This window comes from Heptranchias perlo, chromosome 17 (genome assembly GCF_035084215.1).
Source record: "Heptranchias perlo isolate sHepPer1 chromosome 17, sHepPer1.hap1, whole genome shotgun sequence".
NCBI lineage: Eukaryota > Metazoa > Chordata > Chondrichthyes > Hexanchiformes > Hexanchidae > Heptranchias > Heptranchias perlo.
The window spans coordinates 48617040-48641025 of NC_090341.1; the positions used below are offsets into that span (position 1 = coordinate 48617040).

Genomic DNA, 23986 nt, shown 5'->3' on the forward strand with positions numbered 1-23986 from the left:
TTTCACACCAGTGACGTACGAACTGCCTCTGACCTGTTCTGTTTTCTTCTTTGTTTCATTTACTTTCTTTAATGGGGATAATTACAATTTGAAAGTTAAAGCACTGCCAATAAATTAGTTAGGGATTTCAATAATCCAGCCCGTCTCCAGTGGATTAAATCTGTCTCGCTGTCACTGGAAGATGGCACCAGGTTAACAGAGTGAGATCTGGATATCTCTCTCTCTCTCTCACACACACACACACACACACACACACACACACACACACACACACCTGATGAGACCGAGATTTCTGACCAGTGTAACTGGATCTTTCTCGCAGGTGTAGCTTTGGTAAGATCTGGATTTCTCACGCATGTAGCATTGATGGAATGGCGATCTTACACGTGTAGCGTTCAATAGATCTGGATTTTTAAAAAAATTCGTTCATGGGATGTGGGCGTCGCTGGCAAGGCCAGCATTTATTGCCCATCCCTAATTGCCCTTGAGAAGGTGGTGGTGAGCCGCCTTCTTGAACCGCTGCAGTCCGTGTGGTGAAGGTTCTCCCACAGTGCTGTTAGGTAGGGAGTTCCAGCATTTTGACCCAGCGACGATGAGGAAACGGCGATATATTTCCAAGTCGGGATGGTGTGTGACTTGGAGGGGAACGTGCAGGTGGTGTTGTTCCCATGTGCCTGCTGCTCTTGTCCTTCTAGGTGGTAGAGGTCGCAGGTTTGAGAGGTGCTGTCGAAGAAGCCTTGGCGAGTTGCTGCAGTGCATCCTGTGGATGGTACACACTGCAGCCACCGTGCGCCGGTGGTGAAGGGAGTGAATGTTTAGGGTGGTGGATGGGGTGCCAATCAAGCGGGCTGCTTTGTCCTGGATGGCGTTGAGCTTCTTGAGTGTTGTTGGAGCTGCACTCATCCAGGCAAGTGGAGAGTATTCCATCACACTCCTGACTTGTGCCTTGTAGATGGTGGAAAGGCTTTGGGGAGTCAGGAGGTGAGTCACTCGCCGCAGAATACCCAGCCTCTGACCTGCTCTCGTAGCCACAGTATTTATGTGGCTGGTCCAGTTAAGTTTCTGGTCAATGATGATACACAGGATGTTGATGGTGGGGGATTCAGCGATGGTAATGCCGTTGAATGTCAAGGGGAGGTGATTTTTGGAGATGGTCATTGCCTGGCGCGAATGTTACTTGCCGCTTATCAGCCCAAGCCTGGATGTTGTCCATTGTAAACAATTTTACAACACCAAGTTATAGTCCAGCAATTTTATTTTAAATTCACAAGCTTTCGGAGGCGACCTCCTTCCTCAGGTGAACGATGTGGAAATGAAGTCCTCGAAATGAAGTCGCATTTATAATTCACAGAACAATGCTGGTGATAACAGACAGTTTTTTCAACTGCCCGTTGCCAAGGCAATCAGTGTGCAGACAGACAGGTGTTACCTGCCAGGTCTCAGAATATACAAATCACCAAAAAAAACAACAAACAAAAAAAAAACAGAGATAGAGAGGTAGAAACATAGAAAACACCCATGAGGACGGCCTCAACCGGGATCTTGGGTTCATGTCACGCTACACGTTACCCCACCAGCGAACAAATGTTATCTGTTTTTAATATAACGGGTCAGTTGCTGTCTTTTCTATGTTTCTACCTCTCTATCTCTTTTTTTTTTGTTTGTTGTTTTTTTTGGTGATTTGTATATTCTGAGACCTGGCAGGTAACACCTGTCTGTCTGCACACTGATTGCCTTGGCAACGGGCAGTTGAAAAAACTGTCTGTTATCACCAGCATTGTTCTGTGAATTATAAATGCGACTTCATTTCGAGGACTTCATTTCCACATCGTTCACCTGAGGAAGGAGGTAGCCTCCGAAAGCTTGTGAATTTAAAATAAAATTGCTGGACTATAACTTGGTGTTGTAAAATTGTTTACAATTGTCAACCCCAGTCCATCACCGGCATCTCCACATCATGGATGTTGTCCAGGTATTGCTGCATGCGGGCACGGACTGCCTCATTATCTGAGGGGTTGCGAATGCAACTGAATACTGTGCAATCGTCAGCTAACATCCCTAATTCTGACCTTATGATGGAGGGAAGATCATTGATGAAGTAGCTGAAGATGGTTGGGCCTAGGACACTGCCCTGAGGAACTCCTGCAGCAATGTCCTGGGGCTGAGATGATTGGCCTTCAACAACCACTATATCTTCCTTTGTGCTAGATACGACTCCAACCATTGGAGAGTTTTCCCCCTGATTCCCATTGACTTCCTTCAATTGTACTAGGGCTCCTTGGTGCCACACTCAGTCAAATGCTGCCTTGATGTCAAGGGCAGTCACTCTCACCTCACCTCTGGAATTCAGCTCTTTTGTCCATGTTTGGACCAAGGCTGTAATGATGTCTGGAGCTGAGTGGTCCTGGCGGAACCCAAACTGAGCATCGGTGAGCAGGTTATTAGTGAGTAAGTGCCACTTGATAACACTGTCAACGACACCTTCCATCACTTTGCTGATGATTGAGAGTAGACTGATGGGGCGGTAATTAGCCGGATTGGTTTGTCCTGCTTTTTGTGGACAGGATGTACATGGGCAATTTTCCATATTGTCGGGTAGATGCCAGTGTTGTAGCTGTACTGGAACAATTTGGCTAGAGGCGCAGCTAGTTCTCGAGCACAAGTCTTCAGCACTACAGCTGGGATGTTGTTGGGGCCGATAGCCTTTGCTGTATCCAGTGCAATCAGCCATTTCTTGATATCACGTGGAGTGAATCGAATTGGCTGAAGACTGGCTTCTGTGATGGTGGGGATATCGGGAGGAGGCCGAGATGGATCATCCACTCGGCACTTCTGGCTGAAGATGGTTGCAGATGCTTCAGCCTTGTCTTTTGCACTCACGTGCTGGACTCCGCCATCATTGAGACTGGGGATGTTTACAGAGCCTCCTTCTCCCGTTAGTTGTTTAATTGTCCACCACCATTCACGACTGGATGTGGCAGGACTGCAGAGCTTTGATCTGATCTTTTGGTTGTGGAATCACTTAGCTCTGTCTATAGCATGTTGCTTCCACTATTTAGCATGCATGTAGTCCTGTGTTGTGGCTTCACCAGGTTGGCACCTCATTTTTAGGTATGCCTGGTGCTGCTCCTGGCATGCTCTTCTACACTCCTCATTGAACCAGGGTTGATCCCCTGGTTTGTTGGTAATGGTAGAGTGAGGAATATGCTGGGCCATGAGGTTACAGATTGTGCTGGAATACAATTCTGCTGCTGCTGATGGCCCACAGCGCCTCATGGATGCCCAGTTTTGAGTTGGTAGATCTGTTCTGAATCTATCCCATTTAGCACGTTGGTAGTGCCACACAACATGTTGGATGGTGACCTCAGTGTGAAGACAGGACTTCGTCTCCACAAGGACTGTGCGGTGGTCACTCCTACCAATACTGTCATGGACAGATGCATCTGCGACAGGTAGATTGGTGAGGATGTAGGTTTTTCCCTCATGTTGGTTCGGTCACCACCTACCGCAGGCCCAATCTGGCAGCTGTGTCCTTCAGGACTTGGCCAGCTCGGTCAGTAGTGGTGCTACCGAGCCACTCTTGGTGGCTGATCTCTCTCACGCATGTAGCACTAATGGTATCTGGATTTCTCACACGTGTGTAGCGTTGATGGATTTAGATATCTCAAACATATAATGGTGCTTTGATTTGTTCCTTACTGTACCGTATAATAAATTTGTACCAAGCAGTGTGATATCTAATATCAGTTTGTCCCCTTAAAATGTGCGGCACTGCTTCAAACAACCAAACTGGAGTGTCCAAGGCCTCACCTAGGAGCTCTTGGGCTCACTTGGGATTTAGAAAGAAAGTTGCTTAGTAACCAGTCTGAATGAAGACACAATGTCCTCAATTCACAGACTGTCCTGATTAAGGTTTTTGTTTCCAGATGAATTGAGGTCAGGTCAGGGAACAGTACACCACGAGTTAAAGGCTTGTTACACTGAGGTTTTGTTGCAGTGCTTGTGCACAGCACGAGGCTCCAGCTCTCCCTCTGATTTTTTTCTCTCCGCTGACCCCTCCACTCATGTAGGACGATGTTTCCGTGGGTGACTGTACTGCTCCAGTACCTCATCCAAGTAGCGTATTCTCCATATGAGACTGGACAGTGAATGTTAGGGGGAGCAGTCAACTACAGGGGGCATCACAACCAAGTATGATCCTGTCCTCAACTCACACAAACAACAACTTGCATTTGTACCTGTAGTATTGATGGAATTTGGAGTTCTCACATGCGTGTAGCGTTGTTGCGTTCTGAATTTCTCACGCGTATAGCATTGGTGGGATCTGGGTGTCACACATGCATGTAGCATTGGGATGTGGATCTCTCTCGCATGTAGTATTGATGGAATGTGGATCTCTCTCATGCATGTAGTATTGATGGGATCTGCAAAACATATAATGGTGGTTTGCTCTCTTTCTAACTGTAGCGACAATAACTGATTGCACCTCCTCCCTTCTAGGTGCTGACTCTTATTCTGATACAGCTCAAGACTCAGGAGCCCATTGGTACCTAGACCAAGTGGCCTTTCTTCATGTCAGCCAAGACTATGAGGGCCTGTAGGCAATTCTACCATGAGGGGCATCACTGCAAGCCTGATTCTGTCCTTGCTAAACATCCATACAGTGGTCCACAGGGGTTGCTGAATTGTCAGTCAGGAGCAGGAACCTGCACTGATTTCCTCCCCTCCCCTCCTTAGAGTAGGGGCACTGAGGCCAATTTCAGAGCCCTGCTGCTGCCTTGACTGAGATCAGCTTACTCCCCACAGACTGTGTGGATTGAACCTGGGCCTTTCCGGTGTGTATGACTCAGTACCACACCGCACGGTGCATTGTTCCACCAAGTCATTTGGGGGCACTATTACAATGGAAGTCTGAAGAGTAAATATCAATACCTACAGCCAAAGATCTGGGCTCTACATGTCTGTGTCGTTTAAGGGAATATCTTGGGATTTCAGATTGTTTTTTGACCATCTCCTGAAGCTACCGATAAGAATGTTTAGTTCCTGGGAAGTATCTGGAGGTCAATGCATTGCAAGTTAGACATCTGTTCAGAAGATGGATTGAGGGTTACAGAGATCACAGAATAGATACGAGTGAGGACGGCCATTCAGCCCATTTTAGCTCATGCATCTTACATCCAGTTGTTTCTCAAATGTTTCCAAGGTTTGCACCTCTACTGCTCTACCCAGAAGTCCATTCCACGTGTTGATTACTCTTTGGGAGTAATTTTGATTTTGGGCAATATCAGATCAACCACCTGTTCTACATCTCTCCCAATTTTAATTTCCATTGAAGCGACTGGAAATGAAAATGGGGAGAGATGTATAACGGGGGGGTCGATCCAATATTTCCCATTTTACAAGATCACGCAAAGTCAAAATTACCCCCTTTTTGTGTGAAGAGCAACTTCCTGGCCAGTCCTAAACCAGAAAATGCTGCAAATACTCAGCAGGTCACTCAGCATCTGAAGAGAAAAGGGCAAGTTAATGTTTCAAGGTGGGGGTGGAGAACGGTTCCACTCCTCCAAAAACACTAACTTGCCCTTTGTACAGGCCAAACTACTGATCAAATATATTTACAATTAGAAATGATTCATGAAGCAAAAACATGCAAAATACTGACCAACAAAACACTTATGGAAGAGAAGTGGAACAACTAGTCTACTCTTTTCAGAATGTTGCAGTCAGTTTTTCCTGCAGTTTCTTGGAATGAATGAATCAGATGAGCTTTCTTTTTCCAAAGTTGCATTCCCAAGTTGTATCCTTTGGGAGTGACATGGTTTTTATGGAATACATGAACCTGAAATGCACACAGACCCCAGAATAACTCAACCCTTATAGATACACAAGGACTTGAGCACATAATCTAGGCTCACAATTCGGTGCAGCACTGAGGCAGTGCTACATTGTCAGGTGTGCCATTTTTCAGATGCAGCGTTGAACGGGCAGATGGGCCTCAGTTTAGACGGACATATGGCATTTTTCGAAGACTGGGGAGCTGGCTATGTCCTTGCTATCAGGCATCCCTTGACCAACTCCACCAAAAAAGAAAAGATTAACTGATCATTCAACTCATTGCCGTTTGTGGGACCTTGCTTTGCAAATTGGCTGCTGCGTTTGCTTACTAAACAACAATGACTACATTCCAAAAGTAATTCATTGGCTGTGAAGTGCTTTGGGAAGTCTCGAGGATGTGAACAGTGCTATGTACATAAAAGTTCTTTCTTTTCAGGTTGTTTGAGGTTTGAGAACTTTAGGAACAGGAGTGGGCCATTCAGTCCCTCGGGCCTGTTCCGCTGTTCAGTTTGGTCATGGCTGAATTGTATCTTAACTCCATTTCTTTTTGAAGAAATCAAGCAAATAAAATACGAGCAGTCTTCACCCACCTTGTTAAACAATGGGATAATGACTAGAAATAGATTACTTCCTACCCTGCGTTTTAACCAGACTGTAATGGTACATAACAGCAATAGCAAATTGCTTGTCGATCTGACAAATGCTGCATACGTTAACATTTTAATCATGTTACCCCCCCCCCCCTTTTTCTGCTCCCCACCCTGCTCCCCCAAACGTCATGGTCAACAACCCAGTCTTACTGTCACAGATTAAGTGTTTCTGGTTTACCATTTTTTACTCAGTGAAGGAACAGCCTTCATAATAGACACTAAGGGCGGGGGGTGATTTTCCTCACCATTTTCAGTGCATTAGCAGTGTATAAATGGTACAGGAAATTTCTGTAGGCAGGAAAATCGGTTAGCAGCCATTTCCATCCGATTTATGCTGTTAAAATGCTTCTCCCGAGTTCCGTCCTGCTTTTTGAGCCTTCCCACGATCTGCCTGCTGAGTTCCGACTGACCTAATTCGCACACGTCAAAGTGGGTGCAAATCTTTCTTCAGTGGCCGCAGAAACAGCGGCATGACACCGTGTCGAAATTAACCACTTACTATTTAACTCCGATAAAACCAAAGGACGGAAATTCCTATTTTAGTCAGTATGTTGTGGTCAGAGCATGACTTCCTCCAACTTGTACCATTTTTGATGACACAGTTCAGTGCTATATTTGCATATGTTAACAGCACTGCTTCAGGGGAGGTGAGAGAAAGAGCTTTACCTTTCCTTAAAATATAGGGCCGACAGGTGGTGGTGTGGGTCGTTCGTGATGGAATAAGTTGTACCTGGACTGTGGGTGGACTGACGCCGATGGGCAGAATGGCCTTTTCTTGTTCTGGGGCTTCCTGATGTTCTTCTCTTGATTTTTGTGTAACATAATTTGCCCGGTAGCAACACTGATGGGGTATGGGGTAAATATAAGAAAAGCCAAGGATGAAAAAGACCATTTGGCCTGTTGCAGTGGAGGAAGTGGGTTCCTGGTTCATGGTGGATGATGTTGTGAAGGGAGTGGAAATATGGTAGAATCTATAATGTTACTTATTAAAGAAGCATATTCTACTGGATTAACCCACAATCTAAAGTATAAAACAGGATGATAACTGCACACCTATTGGAATCTCAGTTGTTTCTGTATTTTACACTTTAAAATTGGTGGTTAGAGATGGCCTGGGAGCGGACATTTTATGTTGAACTCCTCCTCCTCCTGTGATATCATGGAGATCCGCCTGTGACATCATGAATTATGGATTCCAGCCACAATCCACCGCGCTCAGCCTCTTCCAGAGGCTACATGGCAGGGAGAGGTGGAAGAATGGCTCCCCCTTATGACGTTTGGCGTTATGGGAAATTCAGGCTTCACGCGCTCTGAGCACGGCTTCTGTACTGGGATGTGCCTTCGGGCTTCCAGTGCTACAGCCCAACCAACAAAGCACCGAGTATCTCTGCTTCATAAGAGTGGTGGGAGTCGGGCTGAGAAATCTCCTGATCAATATGTGAGATGAACAGGACGTGGCTTTTCCTGTCATTGATGGTCCCTCCGAGAGATGGTTGACACATCCTGAAGGCGTTGGCAGAAGCTGCCAAACTCCCCTTTTCCTTCCTGAATCCTTCAGCAGCTGTTGAGTTAATTTGACCGTGAGCGCAGGCGGTATAAACCGAAGTTTCCCCGCAGCACAGTCCAAGCTATAGAAACGCATCCTAACTTTTTAAAAATTTCTTGACCAAATGTCTTTTTTTTGTTGCTAGTTTGCTGGCCCTCCCTTCCTGCAGGCACTGACTCTTCATTGGGGTACAGTTCCATTGGAGGGTGGGGGGGGGGGGGGTGATGGGGCAGGGTCTGAGAAAGGAGAGTGGAAAATACTAAATTGAAGGATCGAGTGACCCAGTCTCAACTGTTGCTGTCACTGTCGCCGCTTCTATGAATGAGCTTTGCTTAGTTACGGGTCGGATTGGTCAATGGAGTCCTTCATGAAAATGATGACCTCTCATGAAAGGGACCCCCAGCTCCTGTGAGCATACCACACAGAAGCATTGACAGCGGCTATGGAGAGCCCCGTGTGCAGAGGCTTCTGTGACAGTCGATGGCAGAAGCAGCTCTGGAATTCCATCTCTGCCTCTCGATCACTCTCTCCTCCTTTAAAACGATCCTTAAATCCTAACTCTTTAACCAAGCTTTTAGTCACTCCTCCTAATATCTCCTTCTTTGGCTCAATTTTTATCTGATAATGTCCCTGTGAAGTGCCTTATTACATTAAGGCACTACATAAATGCAAGTTGCTGTTAATAAAACCCATCTGGTTCACTAATGACCTTCAGGGAAGGAAACCTGCCGTCCTTACCCGGTCTGGCCTATACGTGACTCCAGACCCACAGCAATGTGGTTGATTCTTAATTGCCCTCTGAAATGGCCTAACAAGCCACTCAGTTGTAAAATCTCGCTTAAAAAAAGTCAAAATAAGAATAAAACTGGACGGACCACGAGGCACCGGACATGACAAAGGCAAACCAAGTCCAGTCGACCCCTACAAAGTCCTCCTCACTAACATCTGGGGACTTGTGCCAAAATTGGGAGAGCAACAGCCTGACATAGCCATACTCACAGAATCATACCTTTCAGCCAACGTCCCAGACTCTTGCATCACCATCCCTGGGTATGTCCTGTCCCACCGGCAGGACAGACCGACCAGAGGTGGCGGTGCAGTGATATACAGTCAGGAAGGAGTGGCCCTGGGAGTCCTCAACATTGACTCTGGACCTCATGAAATCTCATGGCATCAGGTCAAACATGGGCAAGGAAACCTCCTGCTGATTACCACCTACCGCCCTCCCTCAGCTGATGAATCAGACCTCCTCCATGTTGAACACTACTTGGAGGAAGCACTGAGGGTAGCAAGGGCACAGAATGTACTCTGGGTGGGGGACTTCAATGTCCATCACCAAGAGTGGCTCGGTAGCACCACTACTGACCAAGCTGGCCGAGTCCTGAAGGACATAGCTGCCAGACTGGGCCTGCAACAGGTGTGAGCGAACCAACACGAGGGAAAAACTTTCTTGACCTCGTCCTCACCAATCTACCTGTCGCAAATGCATCTGTCTATGACAGTATTGGTAGGAGTGACCACCGCACAGTCCTTGTGGAGACGAAGTCCCGACTTGGCACTGAGGACACCATCCAACATGTTGTGTGGCACTACCACCGTGCTAAATGGGATAGATTCAGAACAGATCTAGCAGCTCAAAACTGGGCATCCATGAGGCGCTATGGGCCATCAGCAGCAGCAGAATTGTATTCCAGCACAATCTGTAACCTCATGGCCCGGCATATTCCTCACTCCACCATTACCAACAAGCCAGGGGATCAACCCTGGTTCAATGAGGAGTGTAGAAGAGCATGCCAGGAGCAGCACCATGCGTACCTAAAAATGAGGTGCCAACCTGGTAAAGCTACAACTCAGGACTACATGCATGCTAAACAGCGGAAGCAACATGCTATAGACAGAGCTAAGCGATTCCACAACCAACGGATCAGATCAAAGCTCTGCAGTCCTGCCACATCCAGTCGTGAATGGTGGTGGACAATTAAACAACTAACGGGAAGAGGAGGCTCTGCAAACATCCCCATCCTCAAGGATGGCAGAGTCTAGCACGTGAGTGCAAAAGACAAGGTTGAAGCATTTGCAACCATCTTCAGCCAGAAAGGCCGAGTAGATGATCCATCTCGGCCTCCTCCCGATATCCCCACCATCACAGAAGCCAGTCTTCAGCCAATTCGATTCACTCCACGTGATATCAAGAAACGGCTGAGTGCACTGGATACAGCAAAGGCTATGGCCCCCGACAACATCCCGGCTATAGTGCTGAAGACTTGTGCTCCAGAACTAGCCGCGCCTCTAGCCAACTGTTCCAGTACAGCTGCAACACTGGCATCCACCCGATAATGTGGAAAATTGCCCAGGTATGTCCTGTCCACAAAAAGCAGGACAAATCCAATCCGGCCAATTACCGCCCCATCAGTCTACTCTCAATCATCAGCAAAGTGCTGGAAGGTGTCATCGACAGTGCTATCAAGCAGCATTTACTCACCAATAACCTGCTCACCGATGCTCAGTTTGGGTTCCGCCAGGACCACTCGGCTCCAGACCTCATTACAGCCTTGGTCCAAACATGGACAAAAGAGCTGAATTCCAGAGGTGAGGTGAGAGTGACTGCCCTTGACATCAAGGCAGCATTTGACCGAGTGTGGCACCAAGGAGCCCTAGTAAAATTGAAGTCACTGGGAATCGGGGAAAACTCTCCAGTGGCTGGAGTCATACCTAGCACAAAGGAAGATGGTAGTGGTTGTTGGAGGCCAATCATCTCAGCCCCAGGGCATTGCTGCAGGAGTTCCTCAGGGCAATGTTCTAGGCCCAACCATCTTCAGCTGCTTCATCAATGACCTTCCCTCCATCATAAGGTCAGAAATGGGGATGTTCGCTGATGATTGCACAGTGTTCAGTTCCATTTGCAACCTCTCAGATAATGAAGCAGTCCGAGCCCGCATGCAGCAAGACCTGGACAACATCCAGGTTTGGGCTGATAAGTGGCAAGTAACATTCGTGCCAGGCAATGACCATCTCCAACAAGAGAGGGTATAACCACCTCCCCTTGACATTCAACGGCATTACCATTGCCGAATCCCCCACCATCAACATCCTTGGGGTCACCATTGACCAGAAACTTAACTGGGCCAGCCACATAAATACTGTGGCTACAATAGCAGGTCAGAGGCTGGGTACTCTGTGGCGAGTGACTCACCTCCTGACTCCCCAAAGCCTTTCCACCATCTACAAGGCACAAGTCAGGAGTGCGATGGAATACTTTCCACTTGCCTGGATGAGTGCTGCTCCAACAACACTCAAGAAGCTCGACACCATCCAGGACAAAGCAGCCCGCTTGTTTGGCACCCCATCCACCACCTTAAACATTCACTCCCTTCACCACTGGCGCACTGTGGCTGCAGTGTGCACCGTCCACAGGATGCACTGCAGCAACCCGCCAAGGCTTCTTCGACAGCACCTCCCAAACCCGCGACCTCTACCACCTAGAAGGACAAGAGCAGCAGGCACATGGGAACAACACCACCTGCACGTTTTCCTCCAAGTCACACACCATCCCGACTTGGACATATATCGCCGTTCCTTCATCGTTGCTGGGTCAAAATCCTGGAACTCCCTACCTAACAGCACTGTGGGAGAACCTTCACCACACGGACTGCAGCTGTTCAAGAAGGCGGCTCACCACCACCTTCTCGGGCAATTAGGGATGAGCAATAAATGCCGGCCTTGCCAGAGATGCCCACATCCCATGAACGAATATAAAAAATCTAAAATTCTTTAGTAAATATTGAATTTTAATAAATCACCCTTTTGACCACTGAATACCTCCTAAAATCTTGCATGAGTAAAAGGGAGCTGCATGAAAAGGCACTGCCTGGTGTGTTACTGAACCAGAGGCCAAAAGATCCCAGTGTGATTCCCCGCTCTGTATTGAATGAACTGATCTCATCCAGAGGGGTAAAAATCAGCCAGGGTTCCTGCTGCTGATCACTGTGCAGGGATCTCTGCTGGAAAGTACATCAGTGGTTGTCAGGTACGGACAGCATTGGATTTGGCTTTGATTCCCCATGTGGAATGGCCACTTGAGCAAAGTACCATAGGGTAAACTGGCACATATAGAACTGGAACCAGCAGGACTAAGTAACCTTGGGAGAAAATTGGAAACGCAAAGTGAAATAAAGAAATCTCCGTCTGCGGCCCCTCCCTGTCTCCGTCTCAAGGGTTGCTAACAGAGACCCAGTGGACTATTCCTAGGAGTACAGTACTTACAAAAGTTTGTGTCATTCCACAGGATGAGTACATCAATTGGGAGAAGCAAGTCCTTTCACGAGACGAAATTGAACCCAAGATTCGAGAGTACAATGCACAAATCAACAGCGACCTCTTAATGACCCTGGTAAGTAACAAACCTAAATAATGTTTTGGGGGAGGGGTAGAGTAATGGACCCTTACACAAGCTGCGTTTATTCAAAAAAAATTATAAATGAAGCTGAACAGCATCCAGGACAAACCAGTCTGCTTGATCGGCAGCCCCTCCACCAGCTTAAATATCTACTCCCTCCGCCACCAGCGCACCGTGGCTGCAGTGTGTACCATCCACAGGATGCACTGCAGCAACTCGCCAAGGTTTCTTCGACAGCACCTCCCAAACCCGCGACCTCTACCACCTAGAAGGACAAGAACAGCAGGCACATGGGAACAACACCACCTGCACGTTCCCCTCCAAGTCACACACCATCTCGACTTGGAAATATATCGCCGTTCCTTCATCGTCACTGGATCAAAATCCTGGAACTCCCTACCTAACAGCACTGTGGGAGAACCTTGACCACACGGACTGCAGCGGTTCAAGAAGGCGGCTCACCACCACCTTCTCAAGGGCAAGTAAGGATGGGCAATAAATGCCAGCCTTGTCAGCGATGCCCACATCCTGAGAATTAATACAATTTTTTTGAATAAAAAAGTTACTGGATGCAGTCTACTATCATGTTTCCAAATAATTTATCAGTTTCCAAGCTGCTAGTTTATGCAACTGGTTGGTCAGCAAGCACTGACATTCTACTGGGTCTTTCATTATTGAGAGTGATAAACTATGTCTGGGATAGCGGAGGCTCTGGGATATCACAGGGTGTGGGAGCTGTGGGATATCGGAGGCTAGATTACTGTATAAATGATCCATATGCACCTTCCTCCACCCACCCCTGTGATTTTTCTTCATCCTTTTGAAATATAATATTTCTCACAATCTTTAAAACTTCATCAGGGGAGATTTTCCTCTTCTCTGCTTACCTTCCCCAGGTGCAGGGTGGAAGATAACAGGAAGACTCGTTACATCAGGTCCCCGCCCTCATTGCACGGCCCCAAGATTTCCTAGCACTCCCTCTGGTGATGCAGCTGGGTTTGTGCCTGTAGTGAGCACCGGCCGAGTGTAAGGCTGATCCCGGTCTCCAGCCTCGTTTTCCGAGGGATCCGCTCGTTGGGCGCCCCAGCACAGGGGCACCCATGAAAAGCTGCGCCCACTGCCTGCCTGCCTTTCCCCCCCCCCCCCCCCCCCCCATCAAAAACCCCCGGACCCTCACGGGTTGGAGGCAGGCTGAAGAGGAAGCAGACAGGGTGGGTATTAAATTCTATGTGACGATTCGAGGTGCTAGGGGCCCTCTCTCCCTCACTCGAGCTGCTTCCTCACAGGTGCAGCATCCCTGTCGAACAGCCGATGGGTGCCCGTAGGGGAAAATCGGACTTACCTTTGTATTTTCTATTTTGCTTTACCCCTTCTTTTTCCCGTCGTCTCTTAAAAGTGTAGCCGTATCCTGGGCTACGGTTTCACAAGCACTTTATCTTCCAGTACTTTGTTTGAGTGTCCGTTCTTAACGTGGGAGCTTGTATAGAGAGTGGCAACTGGCTGTTCGACCGTGGGCGACATCACACCCATGCCCGATCATGTCCTTGCTCGACGTCTGCGTAAATGCATATTCCGACAGGGGTGAGTGGGTGGAGATGGGGAGCTGGAGCCCTGGGTGAGTTTCCCCCTCCCCAGCCCAATTCCAGCCCCCTACCGTTGTTGCTGTTCCGGCTGAAGTCGGCTAATTCAGCACAAACTCGGGATCCGGCCTGGACTTTCAGGAAGACTCGTTACATCAGGTCCCCGCCCTCATTGCACGGCCCCAAGATTTCCTAGTACTCCCTCTGGTGATGCAGCTGGGTTTGTGCCTGTAGTGAGCACCAGCCGAGTGTAAGGCTGATCCCGGTCTCCAGCCTTGTTTTCCGGGGGATCCATTCGTTGGGCGCCCCTAGAACAGGGGCACCCAGGGGCACCAATGAAAGGCCAATGGGGGGGAGGGGGTGGAGCATAAACATAAACGAGCTTTTACACTCAGCCATCAATCTTAACAACAACAACATTAAATGCCACTCTTCAGCCCATCTTTCCAACCAATCTATCTCTCTCTCGATTTGATTTGCCCGGAACCAGCAATAACAACCAATTAGCTTAAGTTGCACAACAACTTGCATTTGTACAGCGTCTTTAACATGGTCAAACATCCCAAGACGCAACACAGGAGTTTAATCAGACAAAAGTTGACACCAAGCCAAAGAATAAGACATTAGGACAGGTGACCAAAAGCTTGGTCAAAGAGGTAGGTTTAAAGGAGGATCTTAAAGGAGGTGGAGAGGCGGAGAGGTTTAGGGAGGGAATTCCAGAGCTTAGGGCCTAGACGGCTGAAGGCACAGCCGCCAATAGTGGGGCAAAGAAAGGGGGGAATGCACAAGAGACCAAAATTGGAGGAACGCAGAGATCTTGTAGGGCTGGAGGAGGTTATAGAGATAGGGAGGGGTGAGGCCATGGAGGGATTTGAACATGAGGATGAGAATTTTAAATTGGAGATGTTGGTGGGCTGGGAGCTAATGTAGGTCATTGAGCACAGGGGTAATGGGTGAATGGGATTTAAGTTCTACTAGCTCTCTTTGCCCCACTTCAGCATGGACTGGGACTGGACGTACAGTGTAAATGTGGATTAAAATGGCAGCCAATGCTAACTCTCAACCTGTCCCTACCATTCCCCCCTCCTCCACAGAACAGTGACGGAACATACACCGGGTTCATTAAGGTGCAGCTGAAGTTGGTGCGGCCTATCTCCGTGTCTGCAAACATGAAGCCTCAGTCGATTTACGATGCCAAGAAAGCGCCGGCAGCACCGCGGTCGCAGCCGATTAAACGCCGCACGTCCTTCTACCTCCCGAAGGACACCGTGAAACACTTACACATCAGCAGCCACACAAAGGCCAGCGAGGTGATCAAAGCACTGCTCAACAAGTTCATGGTGGTGGACAATCCCCGCAAGTTCGCCCTATTCGAACGGATCGAGAAAGACGATCAAGGTGTGTCCAAAAAAAAAATACAGACTGCCCTTGGGCCAGAAAGAAAGAAAATGAAATACTTGCATTTGTTAGATAATTGGTAAAAGAACCAGGGGGGAGATGAGGAGAACTTTTTTTACATAGCGATTTGTTATGGTCTGGAATGCGCTGTCTGAAAGGGTGGTAGAAGCAGATTCAGTAGTAACTTTCAAAACGGAATTGGATAAATAATTAAAAAGGAAAAAATTGCTGGGCTATGGGGAAAGCAGTGGGAGAGTGAGACTAATTGGTAGCTCCTTCAGAGAGCTGGCACAGGCACGATGGGCTGAATGGCCTCCTTCTGTTCTCTATGATTCTATATAGCGCTTTTCATGACCTCAGGATGTCCCAAAATGCTTTACAGCCAATGAAGCACTTTTGAATTGCAGTCACTGTTGTAGGAAATGCAGCAGCCAATTTGAGCACAGCAAATCCCACAAACAGCAATGTGATAATAACCAGATATTCTGTTTTAGTGATGTTGGTTGAGAGTTAAATATTGGCCAGGACACCAGGGAGAACTCCCCTGCTCTTCATCCAATAGTGCCAGGTGATCTTTAACATCCACCTGAGAGGGCAGACGGGACCTTGGTTTAAGGTCTCATCCGAAAGACAGCACCTCCAACAGTGCAGCACTCCCTCAGTACGATACTGGAAGTGTCAGCCTAGATTTTGTGCCCAAGTCTCTGGAGTGGGCCTCGAACCCACGATCTTCTGACTCGGAAGCAAGAATGCTACTGACTGAGCCGAGGCTGACCCTCAGGGCCAAGCCCAAAAAATGGGATGAGGTTTGAAAGGGGACCTGAGAAACTCGATCTGGGCAAATTATTCACTAAAGTGAAAGGTTCAAGGAGATAAGGAAGAAAACAAAAGAAATTAGGGAATTAGAGGCCCGAAAATGCAATTAGCCATTCCCAGCGTAGAGATTCATTGGATGGAAGCACCAGTCAAAACTGTGGGCAGAGATCAGCGCACCCGAGTCGCACCGAATATTCCAGGGAGTTGGCGGAAAATCAGGCGAGCTGACCTCGGCGCCTGATCCTCCGACTCGTGCTTCCATCGCCTGGAACTCTGCGGCAGGGAGTTGGGGACCGTAGAGGTTTCGGGTCTCTGGTGTAAGAAGCAATGCGGCAGATGGACTAGCTGAGCATTATGAACAAAAGTCGGGTGGGACTTTTTTTTAAGCAGAACTTGCAGAATAAATTAGGAAGGAAGGACAGCGGGAGGCGGTTAGATGCGTAGATCAGTCGAAAAGGGGCAGGCCCGTTTGGGGGCCTAATGGCCTTTTCCTGTTCCTGAAAATGCTTGTGTTCTAAAATCTGGAGAATGACAGACCACATCCAGTTTGCCAATCCTGATGAAATGTTCACGTTCACTTCCATTGTGAGGAAATCCTGGTATAAACACAAATTGTAGTTTGCCAACTCACAGTCGACTCCCTGATGTGAGGATGTGGATTTTTGGCCCATCAGCTGCCTCTCTCAGGACTCGGCTGGGTCGTGCTTCCTGTCCCCTCCCTTGTAAATGGCTTTTGTTAAAAGCAGCACAGCTGGACTCAGGAAATGTGGGCCTTGTACTTTCCCAGCAGGTTTTTTTTTAATTGCTGTCAAATCATTCCTTTTATTCTGTTACAAGAAGAATCTGAGTGTTTTCTTTTCATGAAGTTGCATTAAGAACGTGTCGGATAAATAATTCTAATTATCGGTAATTTATTTTTTAAAAAAAATTTCAGTGTGTTTGATTTTTTTTTAAGTCAGCCAGGTCCTCACGGAGTGACATTCGCCAGTGCCCCTTGTAACCGGCTAAATCCCGAGGTATGACCCAGGCCTGACTCTCCCGTTCAATTTATCTCGTTACTACTGAGAGACATCACGGCTTCCACTTGGTCTGAATCTCCATCCTCCCAACTCCATGAGACTGAGCTAAGTGGGGATCAAACCTCCATTCTCCCAACTCCATGGGACTGAATGTTCAGTGATGGTCTTCGCCACCGACAAGCGAAGCAGTGCTCAGGAGTGTCCACAGCAGGTTTCCGTGGCGAGGGGGCGGGTCTCCGCGAAGGTTGAAAATATGACTGCCTCTGACTTGGTAGGACATTTGCTGTTAATTTTCTGAATACTTGTCAGGGGGAGGACTTCATACTGAAAGTGCAGTATAGTATCATTCTGGTTAAAACATAGCAACCAGGAGCTGCTTCAGAGCATTGACTCCCCAATCAGACATGATGGTCTCAAAATCCAGTGCTGCTCACCGTTAAAGAGCGGGCTCATCGAGAGCTCCTGGTTAGATTGCAGGCTTGGGCCCCACTCCATGATCCTGGGATTATAAAACTGAGATTAAATGTAATGAAATTTGTTTTTTTTTTCCCGTCACAGTTTACACTCGGAAGCTGTCCGACGACGAGCAACCCTTGTACCTGCGACTGTTGGCTGGGCCCGATGAGAAGATATTGAGCCTCGTTCTCAAAGAGAATGAGACGGGAGAAGTGAACGTAAGTAGCAATATAATCGAGCAGCTCTCTGTCGGTTTGGGTGTGACGTGCCAGATACAGAGTGAAGCTTCCCTCTGCTGTATCCCTGAATTTACCTCGGTCTCAAACTCAGGAGATTTTACACCAAGCGTAAAATCAGGCAGGGTGTAAAACAGGTGTTGGACTCAAACCCGCCCCATTCCCGCCAAGCGGTCGGTAGGACTACGGTAGTGTAGTGCTTATATTACTGGACTAGTAATGGCAGTTTGAGAATTTGATTTCAGTTTTTAAAAAGCTGGAAATAAAACACTGATATCAGTAAAAGTCGTGAAGCTGTTGGATTGTCGTAAAAACCCAACTGGTTCACCGATGTCCTTTTAGGGAAGGAAACCTGCCGTCCTTACCCAGTCTGGCCCTATACGTGACTCCAGTCCCACACCAATGTGGTTGACTCTGAAGTGGCCTAGCGAGCCATTCAGTTACCATCACCTTCTCAGAGTGACTAGGGATGGGCAATAAATGCCGGCCTTGCCAATGATGCCCACATCCCGAGAATGAATCAAAGTCGTGGCTATTATCTCTGAAATTCGGGATTCGAATCTGCTTGGGATGGATAAGAGTCAGGCCTCCTCCCTCCTGGAATTCTGACATCTCCTATCTTAGTCACGGTCCCAAATGAAGCACATTTATATCTAGAATCAGCAAAAAGCAGCACTAAGTCGGATGAGTTCATCTTAAGTCAGACTGGAAGCAGCTCGCAGAGATTTCTTACCACAGTTTCCATAGTGTCACATTGATGGTTCTCCCTGCACCATGGGACTGAGACATCAACAAGACGGATCAGCCGTGACTCAGTTGGTAGCACTCTCGCCTCTGAGTCAGAAGGTCATGGGTTCAATTAATCGTCAGTATTAAACAGTATTAGTCGTCATTTAGAAAGGCAAGGATTAATCAAGGACAGTCAGCATGGATTTGTTAAGGGAAGGTCATGTCTGACTAACTTGATTGAATTTTTTGAGGAGATGACAAGGAGGGTCGATGAGGGTAGCCCATTTGATGTAGTCTACATGGATTTTAGCAAGGCTTTTGACAAGGTCCCACATGGCAGACTGATCAAAAAAGTAAAAGCCAATGGGATCCAAGGGGAAGTGGCAAGTTGGATCCAAAACTGGCTCAGTGGCAGAAAGCAAAGGGTAATGGTCGAGTATATTTGTGACTGGAAGGCTGTTTCCAGTGGGGTTCTCCAGGGCTCAGTACTAGGTCCCTTGCTTTTTGTGGTATAAATCAACGATTTAGACTTAAATGTAGGGGGCATGATTAAGCAGTTTGCAGATGATACAAAAATTGGCTGTGTGATTTATAATAAGGAGGAAAGCTGTAGACTGCAGGAAGATATCAATGGACTGGTCAGGTGGGCAGAAAAGTGGCAAATGGAATTCAATCTGGAGAAGTGTGAGGTAATGCATTTGGGGTGGGGAAAAAAGGCAAGGGAATACACAATAAATGAACAGAGGGACCTTGGAGTGCACATCCACAGATCACTGAAGGTAGCAGGACAGGTAGATAAGGTGGTTAAGAAGACACATGGGATACCTTCCTTTATAGAATATAAGAGCAGGGAGGTTATGCTAGAACCGTATAAAACACTAGTTAGGCCACAGCTTGAGTACTGCGTACAGTTCTGGTCACCACATTACAGGAAAGATGTGATTGCAGTAGAGAGGGTACAGAGGAGATTTACAAGGATGTTGCTAGGACTGGAGAATTTTAGTTATGAGGAAAGATTGGATAGGCTGGGGTTATTTTCTTTGGAACAGAGGCGGCTAAGGGGAGATTTAATTGAAGTGTATAAAATAATGAGGGGCCAAGATCGGAAGGACCTATTTCCCTTAGCAAAGAGGCCAATAACCAGGAGGCATAGATTTAAAGTAATTGGTAGAAGGATTAAAGGGGGTTTGAGGAGAATTTTTTTTCTACCCAGAGGGTGGTGAGGGTCTGGAACTCACTGCCTGAGAGGGTGGTAGAGGCAGAAACCCTCAACTCATTTAAAAAGTACTTAGATATGCACTTGAAGTGCCGTAACCTACAAGGCTACGGACCAAGCGCTGGAAAGTGGGATTAGGCTGGGTAGCTCTTTTTCGGCAGGTATGGACACGATAGGCTGAATGGCCTCCTTCTGTGCCGTAAATTTCTATGATTCAAGCCCCACTCCAGAGACTTGACCACAAAATTTTGGCAGATATTCGGAGTGCTGCACTGTCGACGGTTCCACCTTTCGGATGAGACGTTAAACTGAGGCCTCGTCTGCTTTCAGGTGGACATAAAAGATCCCATGGCACTATTTTGAAGAAGAGCAGGGGCGTTCTCCATCAACCAACATCACTAAAAAAACAGATTATCTGGTCATTATCTCATTCCTGTTTGTGGGACCTTGCTGTGCACAAATTGGCTGCCACGTTTCCTACCTTACAACAGTGACTACACTACAGAAAGTACTTGATTGACTGTAATGTGCTTTGGGACGTCCAGAGGACGTGAAAGGCACTATATAAATGCAAGTCTTTCTTCTTTAAGACAGTTCCACAACCTGTGATAGTCTGGCAGTGAGAGAATTTATTCTACCGTAACATGGTGCTCCTTCTAGTGGTCTGTCCGCCCTAGAACTTGAGCAGTCACACATTTACCACTGGGCACAAGACCTTCGGACATTAAAAGTCTGTCAGTACTGTAATTGCCTCTGACCTGATCGAACTTGAACTCGTGAGGGTTGGGGGGGTCAGGTGGGATTGTTGGGTCGAGTCTCGGGTCTCTGAGCGTTTCCGCTAATTTTCCTTTATTCCCGCCTTTCCCCCAGTGGGATGCCTTCACCGTGCCCGAGCTGCAGAACTTCCTGCGAATCCTCCAGCGCGAGGAGGAGGAGCACGTCAGGCAGATGTTTGGGAAGTACGCCCGCTGCCGCCAGAAGATGCAGGAGGAACTCGCCAACCGCTCCCCAGGCTGACCGGGGGGGGCCCTCGCCACCCCGTGATGAGAGAGAGAGAGAGAAAGAGAAAAAACACACACACACGCACGCACACGTGCGAACACACACACACGTATGAACGGTGAGACGGTCTGAAAACCAATATTACCCGGCCCGACCGGGGGAAATGTACGAACTGAGGATAGTACAAGTTGCGAGTGGGGTTACTGCGAGTGGAGCGAGATATTGTGTGGGGTACAGGCTCTTCCTGACGTTAGTGAGTGTGACTGAGAGACCCTTACTGAAGCTGATCGGAGCCGTTAGGAGCACGGCTGAGAAGGTCCTGCCCGCGGAGGGGTGGCCCCTTGTTGCGTCAACCCGAGCAGCGTCCCGTTCCTTGATGTACCTGGACGGCTCATTCACTGCTGCTACACAACGTGGGGGGGACCCATAGCAATCTTTTAGGTGTCTACGTTGCATTCTCACTAACCATTCGGGACTTTTTAATGCATAGATATGAGTGTGGGTGGGCAGAAGGGATGGCCGCCTCACATTTCGATTTTAAAGACACTTCATTTTGGAATCTCCGGGATTCCCCCGGCAGAGAATTCCCAATCTAAGCCGGGCAAGGGGCAGAGTTGCTAAGCAACGAGTTCTTCCCCTCCCCTCCCCTCCCCTTCCCCACCTCACCCCTTTTTCCCCCCTCTCCTCTCCTCCCCCCCTCCTCTTCTCTCCCCCCCGACCCCCCCTCCTCTCTCCCCCCCCCCCCCCGACCTCCCCCTCCTCTTCTCTCCCTCCTCTTCTCTCCCCCCCCTCCTCTTCTCTCCCCTCCCTCTCCTCTCCCCCTCCCTCTCCTCTTCTCTCCCCCCCCGACCTTCCTCTCCTCTCCCCCCCCCCGACCTTCCTCTCCTCTTCTCTCCCCCCCGCGACCCCCCTCTCTCCTCCCCCCCCCGACCCCCCTCTCCCCTTCTCCCCCCACCCCCGACCTCCCTCTCCCCTCCTCCCCTCCCCTCCCCGACCTCCCTCTCCCCTCCCCTCCCCGACCTCCCTCTCCCCAACTCTTCGCAGTCTGCTGAAAGCAGCATCAGCAGAATCCTGGGATCAGATCAGTCACTCCTCCTTCCTGTCAGTCAGAATGGAGCACAAAAAGTAATCGAAAGAGAGAAGTTATTTTGTAAATGGGGCGAATCCAGATTTAAAGATTTTTGAAGTATATTTGATCTACTGTGGGTGGAGAGTGGGCCCAGTTCAGTGTGGGTGGAGAGTGGGCCCAGTTCAGTGTGGGTGGAGAGTGGGTCCAGTTCAGTGTGGGGGCCAGCAAGCCAGAGTTGAAGAGTGGAGTGTGGGAATGGTGAATATTCTGTGGTTTTGCCTGGTTATTGTGGGGGAGCATTTAAAGCCAAATTTGTTTTGGATGGTCACTCAATAATTGTGGGCTCCAATCAGACAGCAGTCTACGGACCAAGCCACACCTCTCCATTACTAGATTGACAGCTCTAAATGTGAATGGGTACGAGTTGTGCTGTTCGTACCTGATTGGTCAGAGAGATTTCAGGGGTGAATTTTTAAATTTTGGGTCATTTGGAGAACTGTCTTGTGTAACAGAAAACCTTCCTCAATGGTTCAGTTGGTGAAGACACTGATTGCTGAGCCTCGTAGATCATAAGGTTTGATCCCCAGTCTGAGTTGATTTAGCCTAACTCTTGACACAGTGATGTAGGACCCTGCAATTACTTCAGCACCCGAGTTAGGGAGGTGAAAATCAACCAGAGGCCCTGCTCGAATGCAGTCCAGTGACTCCTGCTGGCAAGTGACCGCTGTGTGGACATCGGGTGGGGAAAGGTTCAGGTTCAGGTTCAGATTCAGCTGTGACTCCCTCCAGAGTCGAACAGGCTGCTGGCCCTCGCTGTCTGGTCTGAAGAATGGGTGAGGTACTAGGAGGCCTCGTGGCACCTGCGGCGCTGTATCCCAGGAGAGGAGGCAATGCGAAGCTGCTTGCCGTGCTCCATTCAACCCCTCTCCCTCCTCCCCCCAGCCCCGTGTGAATGCAATCGAATCGTGGAAAGTGGCATCGTGGCTAGTGTGTATGGGCAGTGGCAGTGCCATGGGAAACGGGCCTGAGCCTGCACTGCTGCTACCTGAACCGAGCTTCCATCCTGGCGAAAGGAGTTTGTAATTTATGTTTGTATTTTAAGTTTTATTCAATAAAATGTGACATGGGCACCTTTCATTCTGCTTTGAGTGATTTTGTGTTACGAGTGTACCTGTTTGTTATGCGACTGTAATCTGCCCCTCCCCCGATCTGGAAGTTCTGAGGCAGAGTTCCAGTTCAGATTTCCCTTTTAATTTCTCTTTAAATTTACATATTTTAAGGGCCACCCAGGAAGACCGAATCAGTCTTAGTATTATTAATAACCACGCGTAGGTCTTGCATTTCCTGTCTACACACTTGACTTCCTGTTGTCACGATATTTTAATTATGTTTCTCTATTAACATTTATCATTGTAAATTGCTATGTCGACATTTCCCATTTAATTCTGCTGTCATCTGTCTCGATGCAGTTTCAGGCTCTGGTCATTAGGTGATTCTGTGGGTGAATTTCTGAACCGCCATCTTGGACGTTTAAAAAAACTGCACCAAGTGACTATGGGCAACACCAAGGGAAGTTTACTAATCAGGAGTGTGACAGAATACTATCCACTTGCCTGGATGAGTACAGCTCCAACAACACTCAAGAAGCTTGACACCATCCAGAACAAAGCAGCCCGCTTGATTGGTACCCCATCCACCACCCTAAACATTCACTCCCTTCACCATCGGCACACAGTGGCTGCAGTGTGTACCATCCACAGGATGCACTGCAGCAACTCACCAAGGCTTCTTCCACAGCACCTCCCAAACCCGCGACCTCAACCACTTAGGACAAGAGCAGCAGGCGTATGGGAACACCACCACATGCACGTTCCCCTCCAAGTCACACACCATCCCGACTTGGAAATATATCGCCGTTCCTTCATCGTCGCTGGGTCAAAATCCTGGAACTCCCTACCTAACAGCACTGTGGCAGAACCTTCACCACACGGACTGCAGCGGTTCAAGAAGGCGGCTCACCACCACCTTCTCAAGGGCA

General features: G+C 48.3%; 1 protein-coding gene and 1 long non-coding RNA gene across 4 annotated transcripts in view; one reads left to right on the top strand and one right to left on the bottom strand.

Moving 5' to 3' along the window:
- Positions 1 to 23083, top strand: part of LOC137334287 (ras association domain-containing protein 1-like) — an 80307-nt gene extending 57224 nt beyond the window's left edge. For all 3 annotated transcript variants that reach the window (XM_067998955.1, XM_067998957.1, XM_067998956.1), the window contains 4 exons: positions 12317 to 12421; positions 15102 to 15405; positions 17799 to 17914; positions 20748 to 23083. In XM_067998955.1, coding sequence (XP_067855056.1) covers positions 12317 to 12421; positions 15102 to 15405; positions 17799 to 17914; positions 20748 to 20894 — 672 coding nt within the window. In that variant the 3' untranslated portion in view covers positions 20895 to 23083. The remainder of the gene's footprint in view (positions 1 to 12316; positions 12422 to 15101; positions 15406 to 17798; positions 17915 to 20747) is intronic.
- Positions 1 to 23986, bottom strand: part of LOC137334289 (uncharacterized) — a 49503-nt gene that overhangs the window by 3723 nt on the left and 21794 nt on the right. The window contains exon 2 of the long non-coding RNA XR_010966124.1: positions 4239 to 4424. This is a non-coding gene — a long non-coding RNA (uncharacterized lncRNA). The remainder of the gene's footprint in view (positions 1 to 4238; positions 4425 to 23986) is intronic.